The sequence below is a fragment of the Triturus cristatus genome, chromosome 10, assembly GCF_964204655.1.
Source record: "Triturus cristatus chromosome 10, aTriCri1.1, whole genome shotgun sequence".
Classification (NCBI taxonomy): domain Eukaryota; kingdom Metazoa; phylum Chordata; class Amphibia; order Caudata; family Salamandridae; genus Triturus; species Triturus cristatus.
Genome location: NC_140593.1, coordinates 89661615 through 89681241, shown reverse-complemented (window position 1 = coordinate 89681241; position 19627 = coordinate 89661615). Strand labels below are relative to the sequence as shown.

The following is a 19627-nucleotide window of genomic DNA, read 5'->3' as shown; positions in this document are numbered from 1 at the left end:
TGCCTCGTCTGGTGGTCTATGGGCTCACATCCTTGCCTCGTCCCTTTATAGGTGCAGACTTTGAATTTCCTCCTTTGCTGTCGGTCAGTGCATAGGTTTCCTACATAGGTCAGTAAAAGGTATACAGCTCTTTCAGGGCTCTGCGCTATATTTCACCCATTTTCCTACAACAGGTTGTGGCCCAAATCTGCCATTTCAGCTGTAACCTTAGCTCCTGGAAGGGGCTTTTCTAATCTTGTAAATTATTAAGAACAGGTATATGATCTGGTGGGGTATCTCTCCTGTCAATCACTTACCCTATTGTAGCCTACTTAAAAATAATAAATCAGATCAGTTACTGCCAATATTGATAACCAATTCTTTTTCACGAAGCCAATGTAGTTGGGTTACCCATGTCAATAATCAATTACCATAGATAGTATCAAGGCATGTGTGGTGGGCACCCGTGAGGAAACCACAATTAAGGTGTCTGATTCACAAACTGCATTTTGTAGTATGTGAAGTAATAGCACCGTGGTACTACCCGTGCACTACAAAATGCAATTCACAAACTTGCAGCCAGGGACCGCCACCTCTGTCTGCCTTATCTTTTTAGTGTAGAGACCGTTTCTACGGTGGTGGCGATCTCCACACACTTAACCTCATGAATTAGTAATAAATATAGGAAAGACCGAGTGTGTGGTGGGAGAATGGGGAATATTTATTACTAAATGGGAGGGGTTCATCCCTGTCGCACATAGGGCATCAACTGCAACAACAAGGTGATGGAAGGAATGCTTGAATTCATCTCAGCTGCTGGCAATGACCAGGGCTGCATTCCAGTGCATCAATTTTCACCCACAATGCCACTCTAGACAAACACCCACCTTTTGCAAATTAATACCAGCCCTGCCCTTAGTAGAAACAGTGAGTCCTGAACTGCCAGGCAAGACCCCCTCCAGATAGGGGGGACAAGCAAACCCAGAATGGCTTTGCCCAATTTGGGGCTCGTCAGTAGGGTATAGCTTGATTCTTATGGCACAGTGAACACATGTCTAGAGCCCTTCTGGTGGTTACTTTAGTACCCAACACACGGTACTAACTCTGTTCCTTGTGCCCCACAGTTCCAAAGCTGCCCTTCACCTGACTGACTTTTCAATGGCTTCTCACAAAAAAAACAGGTCCCGGTGGTCAGAGTGGGTGGAAGTTGCACTTCTGCTAGAGTAGTTTGAAGGTGAGAAAATCAGACAGGCTCCATGTGCCCATGTGAGTAATCCAAATTTCTTCTACCCAGTTGCGTGGTAAAACTGCACCTTTGTAAACACTTCCTGGTCTGTGGGCATTTGACCTCTTATAGTTGGCAAAATGCAAATCACAAATATTCAGTATATGGTACACCAGAATGCATGGGGGTGCCTGTGTTGTTTCTCAGTCCTGAGTCACAGTTATGGATTTAATGCTTGTTATTTATTCAATAGATGATATGCTCAAAGTTAATAAATAGTTTATTGAGTTTATACAAAAATACATCTTGTTGCGGGACAAACAGATGACAGAAATCAAAGGTATTGCAGTCCCGATTCGCTTCTGCTCTGTGGCTGAAATTGAGCCGTCCTTGGAAGGCAAAGTCCTGTGACTTGATGCTTGTCCTCTCCTATTTCACATCAGATGAACACCTGACTTCACTGAGGCCAGCTGATAAACACATGCCCACTCAACCCTCAGCCCCAGTGCACACCTCAAGTATGTGTCCAAACAGGAATTATTGAATACTGTGGCTGGGTGATGCCCTGTGCTACCTGCTAGCATGTGACTGCTGGGTGCCCCATGGAGAGGCTAAGAGTTTGACAAATTTCTCCTGGTGAAGCAGCAGTCATATCACCCATCCCATCTTAGCAGGGTCAGCTGGCTTCAAGCAGTGACGACCACCACCATTTGGGAATCCTTCATTAGTTCATCACTCAGTCTAGCGGGACTAAGTGCCTTCACATGGTACATGGGTTAGGCCTTCTCTATAAATAGGACAGCATGAGTTACGAAAAACAAGCTTTGGACCAGCCAATGTCCTGCATCAAACTACACAACAATGACCGACAATAATAACATTGAAATTTACATTACAGTAGCCAATCACACTATTATTGAAAAATAAATATACGTAATAGAAAATACAAAATTGCTTCTAAAAGCAGCAGTGCACTGAATTATAAATACTTTACTTCAAAACGGATTACTCGGAAGGAGTCAACCCAGAACTAGCATCAGACTGTCCCCCATTGGGAAGTTATAAGGAGCCAGGGATCTATAAGGTTAATCTGTTTTGGCCACTCTGAAATGGCAAATATATTTCTATGATTGGCCTGTTATAATTCACACAAGAATTTTTAACAACATATTTTTCACATTTCCAGGGATTCCAGAAGGAATGGACCTCACTGTTTCCATTGAAGGGATACAGTTGAGGGCAAAGACAGCTGTTGCATATATTTGTGATTGACAGCTGCCTATTGCAGGGAGGAGGCCAGACTTGAGCTGTCTTCCAGGCACTCTATATCTTCCACCATCTCAATGATATCCTCAGCCTGGTCTTGGTGCAGCACATGGAGAGCATTGGAGCGGAACTTCTCACGGAGCGAGTTTTGACTGAGGGGCTTCCTCCAGTGTCCATAGAAGGTATCACACCGCCCCGACAGGACAGTCCCGTCCTCCAGCAGAAGAACCACCTCTCCGTACATCTTGTCGAAGTTGGCTTCATTGTCTACAGGATGCTCCAGCACCACCTTCTCCAGCAGGTTGATCAGACCAGGTCTCAGGAGGTTGTCCTCGGCGAAAGAAGAGATGCCCACTTCTCCGTCCAGGAGGGCTGTGCAAGCATTGAACTGGAACGAGTGTCGGGCCTGGTGTTCTGACTCAGGGAAGGGCCTGTTGATGTATTTAGACACTGGGACCCTCAGAATAATTCTCTGGATGGTAGAGGGATTGAAGCAACCCATGATATTGATTAGTCTGTTCCTTACTGACATGGCAGCGTCTGCTACCCAGTGCATGCCCAAGTGTGCAGGGAATCTCTTGAAGGCAATGTCTTGCTTCTCCAGGAGGAAACTATAGTCTTCACCTGGCATTTCCAGGGGTGACGGCTTGTAGTTTCCATAGAAAGCGCTGAACCCTGAACAGCCGGGAACATCATCCAAGATGAGGGGGTTGGCCTCCATCCCACGGGAAGCTAGAAGTGCTGCTTCCATCCCAAGACGGGTGGCATTGCCAATGTGTAGCGGCTTGGCAAGGGTTGCGGCATTGGCCATGGGTGCCCCTGCCAGGGAAGTGGCAATTGCCAGAGCATGGGCACATTGGTCTTTATTCAAGGAAAGAAGCTTGGCTATCGCAGCAGCACTGCCCATGGTGCCAACCACAGAGGGAGGGTGAAACCTGGAAGGGGACAGAGAAAAATGAGACATTTATGCCAAGTGAAGTAATGTGATTAATGTGAAGAGTGTAAACGCGATCAGATCATGTCAGGCCTGTAATGATATAAGGCGGTAACATTAGTGGTGGAATATTTAATGAACCATCCACTGAACAGTATTAGAAAACGTATCCTCTTACTCAATCTTACACATCATCAGCAGTTGCCAACAGTAGGGGTTCCAGGAGGTTCCTTTGATTGATAATGTAGTTGCGTTGTTAAATATATTGTGAGATCATTCACTAAAGAGCTCCTTTAATAATAGCTGTAATATCAGACGGGTAATGCAAATGATAAAATGACGTCTATGCACCACAGGTGAAATGCTAAGATTGGCAATAAAATACCAAGCATGCTGGCTTTTCTACCTTCTATGTGAGAGGCAAAGCGGAAACATGATCAAGAAGGGGACAGGGGGTGTTTATCTTCCTGTAAGGTGGCAATTAAAGGGGACTGTTATTAACAGCTTTACTGTCCAGGTGCTTTCAAGTATTAACAGTTGTTAGTTGTCCTTTCCCCTCATTATGTGCATTACATGTGAGGTGGGCGGTTAACAGAGATTAATGCACTGTGAACAGTGGCCAATGCAGGTTAATATCAGACATTTGTTTGTAAGGAATCACAGTAATGTCAGCGATGTAATATCTAATGCAACTTTTATCATGCAGTAAAGCCAGACAAGTATACTAATGATATGGTGGGGTATTGGCACATTAAGAAAATTCAATGTTTACAACCTACTAAGATCCATTTGCATGTGCTTATTTTGTGGGCATCATACGTGCATCGGAGGCATAGTTTTGGCGTCTGTGGAATATCAAATAGGGGTGGGCGGAATTTGCGTAATCGCGTTACGCAAATCTCCGCGAAACGGTAAAAAATCTCCGCGAACACGCAGAAATTCCGCGAACACGCGGAATTGCTTGTTCGCGATGCTTTTTTCCTGTTCACAATCGCTGTTTGCATGCTCGGGGAGAAATGTCTCGCGAACACGCATTTTGAGAACGCGAACATGCAAAAAATTTCGCGAAGTCACGGAAAGCAGAATTTTGGGCAATTTCGCGTTCTCCGCGGAACGCGAAATTACCCAAATTCCGCAAATTCCGCAAATTCCGCGAGCGGAACGGAATTTACCGCCCAGGCCTAATATCAAATGAACCTCTTGGCAGTATTGCTGTCCTTTGCGCTCATCACACATTTTTTCGGGAGTATAAATGCCCACTATGGTCATCTCGCTGAACTAGTGGTGCCCTCTGTGGGCATTACATGTACATCTTGAAGAACTTGCTGTCCTTTGAGGGCATGATAAATGCAAGTTAAGTTGATTGACGTCCTCTGTGGTTATTATATATAGTCCAGGTTATTTAAAAACTCTGAAGGCATCATGCATGGACCCTCGTCACCTAAATGCCATCTGTAGACATCATGGATAACTTCTTGAAATGTAAATGTCATTTGGGGGCATCACACATAGCTCTTCAATTAAGAATAAACCTGCAGTTAGCATTACACATTGCTCCTCTGTTTAAAAAACCCTCTTTTAGCATTGCACATAGCTCCTCGAAACATACATCATCTTGGTGTGCATCACCGTACCTCTTTGGGATGTTGCTGGCCTCACTGGAGAACCTCATGAGTCTTCCTTGCACTTCGATGCCCACGTTGAATGCCAGCAAGAGGTCTGCACCGCTGGGCCTTGAACCCACAGGCAGCATCTGAGAAGTAGCCAAGAGGGCAGGCAGAAGAGCACCCGAGGGGTGGGTGGCAGGGTGCCAGGTGTCATCAAAGTCCATAGCATGAGTCTGTGAAGAGAGGAGAGGAGAGTTAGCGGACCTTTAAAGAATATTCAGAGACAGCACTGCTGCCCAGTACTGAAGAGGGAGGATCCAAGGTCTGCCAATCAGCAGAGCACAATTCCATTGACCAATAGGAGCTCTGTACAGAAGGCAGAGGAGACATGATGTCATTCAGAAGATTGACTTATCCTCTGCCCTATAGAAACATATTACAGATGGAAGATGATCCCAAAATTCACAATTGGACATTCAGCTATGCTATTGTCTGAGAGAACCCCTCTCCAAAGAGGGCAGAGGAGCAGAAAAACAGGACCTAGTATTTAACAGAGAATCTACGCCATCGCCTTCTAGAATCCTTTAGAGAATAAATAGTCCATTTGCCACACAACAATCAGGGAACCAGATCCATGTCCAATTTCTACATCCATGGAGTGTGCATGTTCATCCTAGAATCTCAAAGATCACACCAGGGAGGTTATTGTGGTGTGAAACCATATTGATGTAAATAAGGGGTGGGGATTCAGTCAAAGTGTAAAGCTGTCCGATCTCCACCCTATCACCTCAGCCTAACAGTTGCACTGACATTACACACAGATTCATGGGTTAATCAATTGATTGAATGAGAGGCAGCTGCCCGGTGCCTTACCGCCACTCCGTTGGAATATGCAGCCAGAGTGGGGGAGAGCCGCAGTCCATGTCGTCCGTAAACAGAGCTGGTTGCAGAAGACGGATACAGGTCCTGTTAGAGGAGAAAGAGAGAAACTCTTATGAGGGAATAATGCACCAACTGATACATCCTGTGGGGTTCATCAGGAGCCACTTGGGAGTATAGATACCCCTACATGAGTCATGCACAGGATAGTACAGGGCCACAGCCTGCTTAGGAGATAACCTATCCCAGTGCAAGGTTTGCTCCTTAAAGAGCACAAACACAATCCCGTAAGATGCACCGAGCTCTAAACTCTTCGCAATCATGGGTGCTGAGAACATTCTAAATCACCCATCCCTCTCCACCCTACAGGTGTCTTCACCTCCCATTGTAAGGAGCAGGAAACCTTGTTAAACATAGTCACAGAGAGATTAAATATATATTTATCTTACAAAAGTAAATACCATTGGCATATTCACCAACCTAGGCTTGTTGGGACCTTTCCTATCTAATGGTAGATGGTTGTCTGACTCTGAAGTCTAATCCGTAGAGCATCAAACACAGAACTATTTGCGTACAACTCTGTACGCGGTACTGCCCAGGATGTAGTTGACAGTACGTTTTTGTCTACAGATCACATAGCGGCAGAAACTGGTTGTAAAATTGTTGACTCATGGCCGGTTAGTTGAATTGATATCTGATTTTCTTTAATTAGTAACAGCTCAGGTAAATATTTTACTGAAACATCTCGCCTGCCTTTAGTTGGGTGTTGCTGCTTTTATTGAAGTCTAATTTCTCCTGCATAATAGAATTTGAATACACTTACATAGCAAACTCCCACCCTGATGGTAAACAGATGTCTTAAGGGATTAAAACATGATTGAGTATTTGGTTGCATGCATTCGTAGTGTTTTTTATCTTGCATTATTTTAGTTTGAAATTGAACATCTATTATTTGCATCAGTTTAGTTAGCGGACGTGGAATTGCGTTCTATCCCATCTTGTCTGTTATCTGAAAGTGTCTCAGCAGGTGATGCCACCTAATTTCTGAAGGGTACTTTTTCTTGTGATTGCTTTTAAAAGGTGACTGGTGAAAAAAGTCCCATGCATGATGCTGCATAGTGTGGATCTTGTTCTCCAGTTCCCCTTTTGATTTCATACTGGATTTCTTTATTATAAACCAAACACTTCCAACAATAATGTGTGTATGTCCTAAGTACCCACAACAATCATGAGTTTGTGCCCTAAGCACCCACAACAATCATGAGTTTGTGTCCTAAGCACTCACAACAATCATGCGTGTGTGTGTTGAGCACCCACAACAATCATGTGTTGGTGTGTTGAGCACCCACAACAATCATGAGTGTGTGCCCTGAGCACCCACAACAATCATGAGTGTGTGCCCTGAGCACCCACAACAATCATGAGTGTGTGCCCTAAGCACATACAACAATCGTTAGTGTGTATCCTAAGCACCCACAACAATCATGAGTGTGAGCCCTAAGCACACACGACAATCATGATTGTGTGTCCTGAGCACCCACAACAATCATGAGCCCTAAGCACACACGACAATCATGATTGTGTGTCCTGAGCACCCACAACAATCATTAGTGTCTGTGCCCTAAGCACACACGACAATCATGAGTGTGTCCTGAGCGCCCACAACAATTATTGGTGTGTGTCCTAAGCACACACAACAATCATGAGTGTGTGTCCGAAGCACCAACAACAATCATTAGTGTATGTCCTAAGCACCCACAACAAACATGAGTGTGCCCGAAGCACCCATGACAATCATGAGTGTGTCGTAAGCACTCACAATAATCATGAGTGTGGGCTGATGGTTCTTGTGAAACAGGACAAGGTCCAGAGCTGGGTTCTGAGGTCTACAGGTGTTCACCAACTGCACCCCCCTTATCTGAACGAGACTGCATCAGCCCCCCAGGCTGTAGAAGATTGACAGAGGAGGCTCTAACAAATCAAGTGGCAGGACAGGCTTTATTGCCTGTTACTGGCCAAGGAGAGTTTACCGCCTGGCCTCTCCTGTGTTTTAAAGTGCTCTACCTCTGCCCTGCAAATGACCCAATCATTGCATCCATGTGGGACATATATGACATGCTTATGTGTAGATTACGTGTACAGAAGAATGTGCACAGAACGAGTGTGCTACATGCAACTGTAGAAACCAAGGAATCCCTTGTGAGGTTCTGAAACGGAGTGGTACAGAAGAGGGTGGTGGACAGAGCCCCAGACCGCAATGTGAATTGCAGAGCTCCATGCAACATTCCTGAGGCCCTTTGCAGTGGACCAGACTCTAGGATGGAAAGGTTAGGAGATAGATGGTTGAAGCAAAGGGGAATCTCCCTGCTCTTTCCTGCTTCTTTGCTCCTCAGAATGGTAAACCCCAACAAGCTGAGTCGTAGATAGTGTGCCTTTATTTTGGGTACCCCTGAGAAGAGACTCATTGCCCTTTTAACACTGTGAGGCAATGACTACATGAACCTGTCTAGGAGGAATGTGCAAAAGTTGTGAACTGCCTTAAACCCTTTAACTTGTGGAAGGCACAAACTATCCTCAAACTTAGAACAAGTATTAGGTAGACCCTAGTAGCCAGTGTTTGAGGATTTCTCTACCAGAATGCTAGGGTTTCACACCAGTGGTCCTGGGAAACTTATCTATGCTTGAGAATTGACGTCACTAACTGTAACGCCTCTTTGCCCGGTTTGAGAACCGGAACCAGGATGTTCTACAAATCTGCCTGGAGAAGCTGCCTGAGACCTGCTTTGAGGGGAAGAGCTGACTGGCGTCTGTGAAGGGGGCTTGAGATGTCCTGGCCCAAAGACTACGTTGCCTTGAAAAGGAGAACTGCGAGGAGCTGAGGCAGGTGGAGCGGAACACAGCTACCTGCAACTCAGGAAAGACACGCACTGTCAGTCTGTGTAGTGAGGCTTCGAGACTCTGTGGCACCTATGGGGTGTTAATAAGCTAAAGCGCCTGTGAGTACTAGGGCGCTCACTGAGATCACAACATCACCTGTCTCATTCTCCACATAATGAAACTAAGTATGTGACTAACGGGGGTCCTGAAGAACTGAGAATCATCACCTTATATAAAATTAAAACACCTTGAAAGTGTAGGTGCCATGACAAGATCACACCGTCATCAGCGGTCTGTTCCCATCCTCCATTGAACCATCGCTGTGACTGGTTTGACTCTGCACTTCGTTTGGCTGGGGACTTGGGTTTAGGCCCAAGGAAGAAGCACCAATGAGGGCCCAGCAATAAACTCAGCAGCGCTGGCGGATTGCAGCTTGCATCGCCCTTGGGCCCAGACTCCCCAATAGTGTTGGCTGGGCTCAGTCAGAACACCTCCCCTTGTGGGCTGTGTGGAACCACAGACCACTGGCAGACACACACTGCCAACCCACAGCCAGCAAGACTCAACCGATTACCCCAGGACTATGAAGATTAATGTACAGTGTAAGAGAAGAGCATTAAGAGAACTGTGGCTTGAGGAAATGACATACCCTGGCACAAACCTAGTCATGTTTCTGGTGAAGAGTGGTAGACGGGGAGGAGAACCCAGAAATGAGGGAACAAGAAGACCTGCACTAACCCGTCTCTCGATAGGGCAGTGGGCCAGAGTTCACACTGAATAGATCGTACAATTTCTTTGGACAGGAAATCATTTGTTTCCTCAAACAGAAGTTGTTACATTAATTATTGTGTACCATGTTTGTCTTGTCTCTAATATTTTATGTACAGTTTTCTGTTGTGTGACTGAGGTACAGTATGTTTTCGCTTTGACTGAAAACACTGGTTGGACATAACTGTAATGATTGCTAATAGACGTTTCATTCAATCCCACACCACCTCCTTGAGTAAGACTTGAAACTGCACACATTTGCTACCAATGGGGTCAAGTGCTAAAGGGGTGTGCTTAGTGTTCCGTTTCTTTAGTTCAGTTTTGTTTTTAATAGTAGAGTTAAACCCCAGGACACAAGTGGTAAAAGGCTTTGGTGGTTAAACTTTGAGCCCTGTAACTCTTGATTGTCCTGGGACTTCTGAAAAAGTTCACACAATGCTCCATAGAGTGATTCCTACAATGGTCTAGGCCTGATCACACCTTGTAGTATCTAGGGTTATGTTAGGCACCTGTGGTCTAGAGGTTCCCTTTAGAAGGATGATTGTTCCATAGTGTGCTGTCTGGTGTGTTCCAGACCTCATCTTACCTGACAGTATCGCAGGGCGATGTCGAACACATGCGTAGTGCTTCCCACCAATCCAACTCCGATGCTGTCCAGGATCATGCGCTTGCTGCGGTGTCGAACAGCATGTGACAGGTGATCCAACTGCCCTCCATGGATAAAAGAAGCAAAGCTGCTAGTGACCGCCTTCTCCAGGGGGGACCCTTCCAACGCTGCACAGGAAGAAGAGAGAGGATAAGACCTACTGCTAGCTTGGGTTAGAGTCAGACAAGAAATCCAGCGGATCTGGATCCGAAAGAAAACAAGCTCAAGCGGATCTCAGCCAGCATCACGCGGACATGGAGACGAGGCTGAGCGAAGACCTATCAGGATGGTACACACTGGAGCAGATAACAAACCCTAGATCGCAGATCACTTAACAAACTCAAGGACATAGAACATTTAACAAACCCCAGGACACAAAACACTTAACAAACCCTACGCCATGGAACATTTAACAAAGTCCAGGACATAGAACATTTAACAAACGTAGGACACAAAACACTTAACAAACCCTACGACATGGAACATTTAACAAACCCCACGACCGGGAACATTTAACAAGCCCTACGACATGGACATTTAGCAAACCAGACAACACAAAACATTTAACAAACCCTATGACATGGATATTTAGCAAACCCTATGACACAGAACATTTAACAAACTTTACGACACAGAACATTTAATAAACTCTATGACATGGAACGTTTAAAAAACCCTACGACATGGACATTGAAACTAACCCTATGACATGGACATTTAGCAAACCTTACGGCACAGAACATTTAACAAACTCTACCACACAGAACATTTAACAAACCCTATGACATGGACATTTAACAAACCCTACGACATGAAACATTTAACAAACCCTACGACAGGGACATTAAACTAACCCTATGACATGGACATTTAGCAAACCCTACGACACAGAACATTAAAAAAAAACAGGACACGGACATTTAATAAACCTGGGGACACAGGATATTTAACAAACCCCATGACAGAAAATGTAAAAAAACCTTAGGACACAGACATTTAACAAACCCTAGGACACTGAACATTTAACAAACCCTACGACACAGAACATTTAACAAACCCTAGGACACAGAACATTTAACAAACCCTACGACATGAAACATTTAACAAACCCTACGACAGGGACATTGAACTAACCCTATGACATGGACATTTAGCAAACCCTACGACACAGAACATTAAAAAAAAACAGGACACAGACATTTAATAAACCTGGGGACACAGGATATTTAACAAACCCCATGACAGAAAATGTAAAAAAACCTTAGGACACAGACATTTAACAAACCCTAGGACACTGAACATTTAACAAACCCTACGACACAGAACATTTAACAAACCCTAGGACACAGAACATTTAACAAACCCCACAACACGCAACATTTGACAAACCATAGGACACTGAACATTTAACAAACCCCACAACACGCAACATTTGACAAACCATAGGACACTGAACATTTAACAAGCCCCACAACACGCAACATTTAACAAATCATTGGACGTAGATATTTAGCAAACTCTAGGACACTGAACATTTGACAAACTTGTGGAGAAAGAACATTTAACAAACCCTAGGACACAGAGCATTTAGCAAACTGTGAGACACAGGAAATTTTACAAATCTTAGGACATAGAACATTTAAGAAACACTAGGATGCAGAACATTTCACAAACCCATGTACAGCGAACATTTAACAAACCCTACGAACAGGCCATTCAACAAACCTTAGGACACAGCACCCCTAGGACACAGCACATTTAACAAACCCTGGGACACAGCACATTTAACAAACCCTGAGACACAGCCCATTTAACAAACCCTGGGACACAGCACATTTAACAAACCCATTTACACCGGACATTTAACAGACCCTAGGAACAGGATATTCAACACACCTCAGGACACAGCACCCCTAGGACACAGCACATTTAACAAACCCTGCGATACGGCATATTAACAAACCTTAGCACCCCCCTAGGACACAGCACTTCTAACACCCCTGGGACATAGAACTTTAAAAACCGTAGGACACTGAACATTTAACAAACCCTAGAACACAACATTTTACAAAACTTCGAACACAGATCATTAACAAACCCTCCACAGAACTTTAAACAAACCATAGGACACAGCACAGTGATCAGACCCTAGGACACAAAGACCCCCCTCCCTGAGTCCCATTGTGAACTTGTGCAGACACCTACCTTCCACAGCCGCAGTGTGGGTCCGTCTGGACAGCGAGAGGACGGGCTTTGATTTCTGAAAGAAAAGAGTGTTTGATGTTAGGAAGGTATTTATTTGTGTTGTGGAACCCTGAGGGTCAGGCACGGGCACCTCTTTAAAGAAACTTTTGAATCTCAACTCTTTTGTGCGTGCGGCATGGACTCAATGGAGCGCCCGTGCATCAGCGAGGCAGATGCATTAGTGACAGTGCAGCGCGTGACTTGTGTGCGTTGCACGTCAGTTACAACGAATGCTTCCGGGGCTCCATTGGTAATTTTCAAGGGATGGAAGGACGACCTGCGCACAGTGTAGAAAGTGACCCTCGCACAGGCGTCTTCCCTTCTGCTAGCGCCCGAGTGCAAGGCTTGGTTGTGAATCGTGGGGTGGGCACTGCTACCCCTGGCATGTCCTTAGCTGACCCCTGCACGTGCTTTATTACTCCTGGTCCCGGGGATTATGCCAGCAGCAGGAGGCGCGAGAAGAAGAGAACCCTGTGGTGACATCCGGGGCCCAGACTGACTGGTGATATCCCCGCTACACCTGGCACTTGGGTGGATTGATGAAAACAGAGAGAGAAACTGGAAAGCGTGGGAAAGGTAAGAGCGAGAGAATGAAAAAAGTGAGAGGGAAAGAAAGAGAGAAAGAATAGATCAATCAATCAATCAATCAATCATGGAACTTATATCGCGCACTACTCACCCGTAAGGGTCTCAAGGCGCTTGGGGAAGGGGGTCTGCTACTGCTCGAACAGCCAGGTCTTGAGCTGTTTCCTGAAGGCCAGGTGGTCCTGGGTCATCCGCAGGTGGACGGGTAGGGAGTTCCAAGTCTTAGCTGCCAGGTAGGAGAATGACCTTCCTCCAGCGGTGGCTCTCTGGATGCGAGGGACGACGGCGAGGGCGAGGTTAGCGGAACGTAGCCGGCGGGTGGGCGTGTAGAAGGTGAGGCGGCTGTTGAGGTACCCTGGGCCTAGGTCGTGGAGGGACTTGTGTGCGTGGGTGAGGAGTCTGAACGTGATCCTCTTGTTGACAGGGAGCCAGTGCAGGTCTCTCAGGTGGCACGAGATGTGGCTGCGTCGGGGGACGTCCAGGATGAGTCGGGCGGAGGCGTTCTGGATACGCTGAAGTCTTTTCTGAAGCTTGGCTGTAGTACCGGCGTAGAGGGTGTTTCCGTAGTCTAGTCTGCTGGTGACGAGAGCGTGGGTGACCGTCTTCCTGGTCTCGGTCGGGATCCATCGGAAGATCTTTCGGAGCATGCGGAGGTTGTGGAAGCAAGCTGAGGAGACGGCGTTGACTTGTCTGGTCATCGATAGGGAGGAGTCCAGTATGACGCCCAAGTTGCGAGCGTGGTCCGTCGGTTCAGGTGCGGTGCCTAGTGCCGGGGGCCACCAGGAGTCGTCCCATGCGGAGGGTGATGGTCCCAGGATGAGGACTTCTCTCTTGTCCGTGTTCAGTTTCAGGCGGCTGATGTTCATCCATTCAGCGACGTCTGTCATCCCTTCGTGCAGGCTGGCTTTGGCGGTGTCGGGGTCTCTGGAGAGGGAGAGGATTAGCTGGGTGTCATCGGCGTAGGAGATGATGTTGAGGTTGTGTTGGCGTGCGATGGCAGCGAGGGGTTTCATGTAGATGTTGAAGAGAGTGGGGCTGAGCGACGATCCTTGCGGGACGCCGCAGATGACTTTGGTGGCCTCGGAGCGGAACGGAGGGAGGCGTACTCTCTGTGTTCTGCCGGAGAGGTATGAGATGATCCATTCCAGAGCCTTCCCTTGGATGCCGGTGTCGTTGAGGCGTTGGACTAGTGTGCGGTGGCAGACAGTGTCAAATGCTGCGGAGAGGTCTAGGAGGATGAGTGCCGCTGTTTCGCCGTTGTCGAGCAGGGCTCGGATGTCATCGGTGGCTGCGATGAGGGCGGTCTCGGTGCTGTGGTTGGCTCTGAATCCGGACTGTGATGGGTCGAGGGATCCGTTCGTCTCGAGGAAGGCTGCCAGTTGCTTGTTGACGACCTTCTCGATGACTTTGGCGGGGAAAGGAAGGAGCGAGATGGGGCGGAAGTTTTTGAGGTCGGTCGGGTCCGCTGTTGGTTTCTTCAGCAGAGCGCTGAGTTCGGCGTGCTTCCAGCTCTCCGGGAAGGTTGCTGTGTTGAAGGAGGTGTTGATGATGTCTCGGAGGTGGGGTGCGATGGTAGAGGCTGCCTTGTTGAAGACATGATGGGGGCACGGGTCGGTCGGAGATCCGGAGTGGATGGTGTTCATCATGCGTGACGTGTCTTCGGGGGTCACCTCGGTCCATGTCTGGAGGGTGGCGGCGGGGTGCACAGGTACGACCGATGGGTGCAGGGGTGAAATGTCGAAGCTGTTGTGGATGTTGGCGATCTTGCGGTGGAAGTACGAGGCGAGGGAGTCGCAGAGGTCCTGTGAGGGAGTGATGTCGTTGTTGCCGGTGCTGGGGTTGGAGAACTCCTTGACGATGTTGAAGAGCTCCTTGCTGTCATGGGCGTTCTTGTCCAGTCGTTCCCGCAGAGATTTCTTCTTGGTGGTGCGGATGAGCTGGTGATGTCTGCGAGTGGCGAGTTTGAGTGCTGTTCTGTTGTCGGCGGTCTTGTTGAGGAGCCAGACCTTCTCGAGGGTGCGGCAGGCCTTCTTGGAGTCCTTAAGTTCGTCGGTGAACCAGGGGGCCTTCTTGCTTCTGGGCCTGGTGAGGGGGTTCTTCAGTGGCGCGAGGTCGTCGGCACAGGAGGTCAGCCACTGCGTGAGGTCGAGGGCAGCTGTGTTAGGGTCCGTGGTCCTGACAGGTGGGCTCTGGCTGAGGGAGGTGGCGAGCTGGTCGGCGGTGATCTTGCTCCAGTTTCTGTGGGGAGCCTGCTTCGGGTGATGGTGGACCGTGTTCTTTCTGAAGCTGAAATGGACGCAGCTGTGGTCGGTCCAGTGAAGTCCGGTGGAGTGGCTGAAGGTGACGTGCTTGCTGGACGAGAAGAGTGGGTCGAGCGTGTGGCCGGCGAAGTGGGTGGGGGTGTTGACCAGTTGCTGAAGTCCGAGGTTGGTGAGGTTATCCAGCAGGGCGGTGGTGTTGCGGTCATTGTTGTTCTCCAGGTGGAAGTTGAGGTCCCCGAGGAGGATGTAGTCGGCGGAGGGGAGGGCGTGAGGGCTGATGAAGTCAGCGATGTCTTCGCAGAACTGTGCGCGTGGTCCCGGGGGTCTGTAGATGAGGGTGCCTCTGAGGGTAGTCTTGGGGTCGGTGTGGATCTGGAAGTGCAGGTATTCGGCGGCGTTGAATACGTCGATGGAGTCAGTCGAGATGCGAATGGTGCTCTTGTGTACGATGGCGATGCCTCCTCCGGTCTGGTTGACGCGATCCTTCCTGATGATCTTGTAGCCGTCCGGGATGGCTATGGCGATGTCGGGGGCTGAAGAGTCGTTCATCCAGGTTTCCGTGAGGAAGGCGACGTCTGGAGATGCGGTGTCGAGGAGGTTCCAGAGTTCCACGGCGTGTCTGTGGACGGAGCGGGTGTTGAGCAGGATGCACTTGAGGTGGTTGCTGTTGTCCGTCTTGGTGGGCGTGGTGCTTGTTTGGAGGCAAGAGAAGTTGCAGGATCGGCAGGCGAAGGGTCCATGGGTGCGTCGCGGGGACGCTCGGTAGCATCCGGGGGCTCGGGCGGTTTTGAGTGCGATGAGCGTAGCGAAGTTGTAGATCCTGCGGGGGGCTGGCGGGCGCGGGGACCAGGGGGTCTGGCGCTGGGCGCGGTCCAGGCGCGGACGGGCGCAGACGGGCTTACCTTTGGCGCACCTTCGGCGCTCAATCGGTGCTCCCGCTGCGCGCGTCCGCTGCGCGGTCGCGGAGGGGGCATCATAAATAAGGAGCCGGGAGGGAGGGTCAGCGGGAGGCGGGAGCGGGGTGGCCTATGGGCAGGGAGGGGGGGTGGGACTGAAGGAGGAGGCGGGAGTGGAAGTGTGCGCCTGGGGCAGCGGCGCCGAGAAAACGGCGGGAAAACCGGCGGGAAGCGACGGAGCCCAAGGAGTGACCAGGTAAGTGGCGGTGGTCAGCGGGCGTGAGGAGTGAAGGTAGCGGCGAGGGTAGCGACCAGGAAGCAGCAGGCGTAACCTGGGAGGCGGAGGCGAGATGCAGGCAGCGGCGTCAGGTAGGTGGTGAGGAGCAGCAAACAGGCGTCAGGCAGCGGAGGCAGGTAGGTAGCAGCAGTGGGAGGGAGCGTCCGTCTGTGAAGGCACAGGGGGTCGCACTGACCTGCCCGCGGGGTCCCCTTAAATAAGGAGCCGGGAGGGAGGGTCAGCGGGAGGCGGGAGCGGGGTGGCCAATGGGCAGGGAGGGGGGGCGGGACTGAAGGAGGAGGCGGGAGTGGGAGTGTGCGCCTGGGGCAGCGGCGCCGAGAAAACGGCGGGAAAACCGGCGGGAAGCGACGGAGCCCAAGGAGTGACCAGGTAAGTGGCGGTGGTCAGCGGGCGTGAGGAGTGAAGGTAGCGGCGTGGGTAGCGACCAGGAAGCAGCAGGCGTAACCTGGGAGGCGGAGGCGAGATGCAGGCAGCGGCGTCAGGTAGGTGGTGAGGAGCGGCAAACAGGCGTCAGGCAGCGGAGGCAGGTAGGTAGCAGCAGTGGGAGGGAGCGTCCGTCTGTGAAGGCACAGATGAGAGGGGCAGAAGAAACGAGATAAAAAGGCAACAAGGAAGGGGGAAAAAAGGAAAGAAAAGTGTGCGTCTGTGTGCGACACTCATAGAGAAGGAAATAAATATCTACAAGAAAGGAAAGGAATTGAGAGGATGAAAGAAAATGAAGTGGAAAAGAAAAATAAATAAGAAAGATATATGAGAAAAGAGGATAAGAAGAAGAGAGAGAAGGAAAGAGAAAGAAAGTATGTGTGTTCGCGTGAGACTCTGGAGCGTCAGTTTCCGTGTGCGCAGATCTCTGTCCTAAACCCGTGCGACGTCTACTCCCGGTCGTGTTTTCAGCCACTCACTGGGGCTCTAATAACGGCCGGTGCAGCTGTGCAAGTGTTGGCGTGTGGTGAGACACGACGCAAGACACACCCTCTCAGTGAAGGGGGGGGGGGGCGGCTCCGGGGACACTCTGCATGAGGCAAGGAATCTAAGTGCTTCCCACCCTCAGTTCCCCAACAAGTTTAAAAAGTGTAAACAATGAAAGTGCTTTAACTGGTCTGGGGACAGACTTTGCAAAAACACTGACGAAATCTAGAATTAACAATTGTTAACCATCTGTATGTGGCACAGCGGCACTGCAACGCGGGGCGCAGGAGGCGCTACACCAGCCCACACAATTTGAAAGATTTTAGACAGAGAAGAACAATTAAGAGGCCATTCCGATGTGTTTCCTCGGGCGGCACGTGTCGTGTTTTCAAAGACAGACTGACACACTTCCCCTATGCCTTTAGTGGTGTGCATCCCCCCTCTAAGAATGGTTCCAGCACCTCTGAGGCACACTGCACGTGCAGTAAAACCTCTTCAGCACTCATGGAAGTCTGGTAAGAGGCGCTCGGCTCCCTGTCATAGAGGCAGGAAGCGCCTCGAAAACAACAGATAAAACAGGTAAACACAGCGACTGAGCGATGCGAGAACACGCAGGTTGGAACAGAGCCTCACCTGGAAGGTAGACAGCAGCATTGTGCGCCTTGAAGCCTTCTTATCCTGAAAGAGCGCCCGTCACTGGTGCTGGAGGGCGGCTGCTGTCTCTGGTGCTGGAGGGTAGATGTATCTGGTGCTGGAGGGACGCAGATGTCTCTGGGTCAGCAGGGGGCAGATGTCTCTGGTATTGCGGGGTGCAGATGTCTCTAATATTGGCGGGGTGCAGCTGTCTTGGGGTTGCAGGAGACCGATGTCCCTGGTGCTTGGTGTCTGTGTCTGCCTCTTCCATCGTTTATATTCACTTCAGGTGAATGGCTGTGGAGGAAGAGACATCCCCAGTGACGTGACCTGTAGGGGGCGGGGCAAGGTGTGTCCAGATTCGGGGAAAGAACAGGGAAATACTTGGAGGAAACTCCGGACAGAAAATCCGTTATTATACATGTTTTTATTTCTTTACTTATGTTGAAATCTGCTTTAGGCAAACAAAGACATGATCGGACCATTTTACAAAGCACAGCGTATAATTAGACCTGAGTTCAATCATCAAACACTAATTAACCTCTTAAAAGACAATCAGTTTTCCACACAAAAAAAAATATGAACATCATTGTGCAAACCTCAACAAAGGAGCGGTTTCAGGGAAACCAGTGGTATAATTTTCTAAAACCTACGGGAATACAATAGTTGAAATACGAAAAAGTAAAGCACCCTAGGCCAGTATTTTTGGAAATAAGTGCTTTAAAAAGTGCCATTGTGATAACATATTTTAGAAACGTCTTTAATCAGTAAGAAAGACACCCAAACGCTGCCCACCAACAATATCCCCCACAGCAGCAAACGTGTGTGTGCGCGTGTGTGTGTGCGCGCGCGTGTGTGCCAAGAACGGAAGTGTAATCTGCCGGAAGTGGGATGTCACCTGGAGAGAGTTCCACCGCAGCCCCCTGGGAGAGTGGAGGTGCAGTTTGCAAGGGTTTCTACAGGGCCTGCCTGGGGTGAATTTCACCTGTGGAGGACAACAGAGAGTGTGTGTGTGTGTGGTGGGGGTGTTGGAGGGGTGGCACAGAATGGATGGGGGGACGCGGGGGGAGCAAAGTGTATGCCAAGGGACACAGAGTGGGTGAAGTGGCACAGAAAATGAGACCCTCCCAGTGGGTGGGCGTGCCAGACAATGGGTGACCGGTTGCATAATATATGGGGGACCACAGAGAAAACAAGGAAAGTGTGTGGGGGAAGGATGGAACAGTATGAGGGAAGGGTGGACGAGAGCAAAGCACATGTGGTACAAAGCCGGTGAAGGCGCAGTGAGCGAAGCCTAAATTGGAGGTGGGGGCAAATGTGTTAAAGGGGCATAAATGACTGATGTGTATGGCACGGGTGGAGGTGTCAGAGTGGGTAAGGGGGCTCGGATTGTGGAAGGACAAAGAGGGGCTGCCGGATTCTGGGTAGAGTTAGGGCAGCTGAGGCGCACAGTGTGGGCGAGTGGCACAGACCAGGCAGGGATCACACTCATTCAGACACTTAGGTCTCCACCACGAGGTGCTCATGGGGATATAACAAGGTACTGGGTGGATACCTGGAGGAAATACAGGGAACTGTGGGGATCCCGGACATACCACCAAGAAACAAATCTTAAAGCGC

The 19627-nt window shown here is 49.2% G+C and overlaps 1 protein-coding gene across 1 annotated transcript; it reads right to left on the bottom strand.

Annotated features, from left to right (window-relative positions):
• Positions 1-1493: 1493 nt before the first annotated feature.
• LOC146788921 (cis-aconitate decarboxylase-like) lies at positions 1494-18264 on the bottom strand. Its single transcript, XM_085630485.1, has 6 exons — positions 18008-18264; positions 12387-12441; positions 10122-10309; positions 5885-5977; positions 5039-5244; positions 1494-3405 (listed from the first exon to the last, which is right to left on the bottom strand). The coding sequence occupies exons 1-6, from the start codon at positions 18026-18028 to the stop codon at positions 2484-2486; spliced, it is 1485 nt and encodes a 494-aa protein (XP_085486611.1). The 5' UTR covers positions 18029-18264; the 3' UTR covers positions 1494-2483.
• Positions 18265-19627: the final 1363 nt, after the last annotated feature.

Coding starts and splice junctions, on each gene's coding strand:
- LOC146788921 (XM_085630485.1), bottom strand. CDS start 18,028: ATGCTGCTGTCTACCTTCCAG. Junction 12,442..18,007: donor TGCTGCTGTCTACCTTCCAG/GTGAGGCTCTGT, acceptor CTTTTCTTTCAG/AAATCAAAGCCCGTCCTCTC. Junction 10,310..12,386: donor CCACACTGCGGCTGTGGAAG/GTAGGTGTCTGC, acceptor CTTCCTGTGCAG/CGTTGGAAGGGTCCCCCCTG.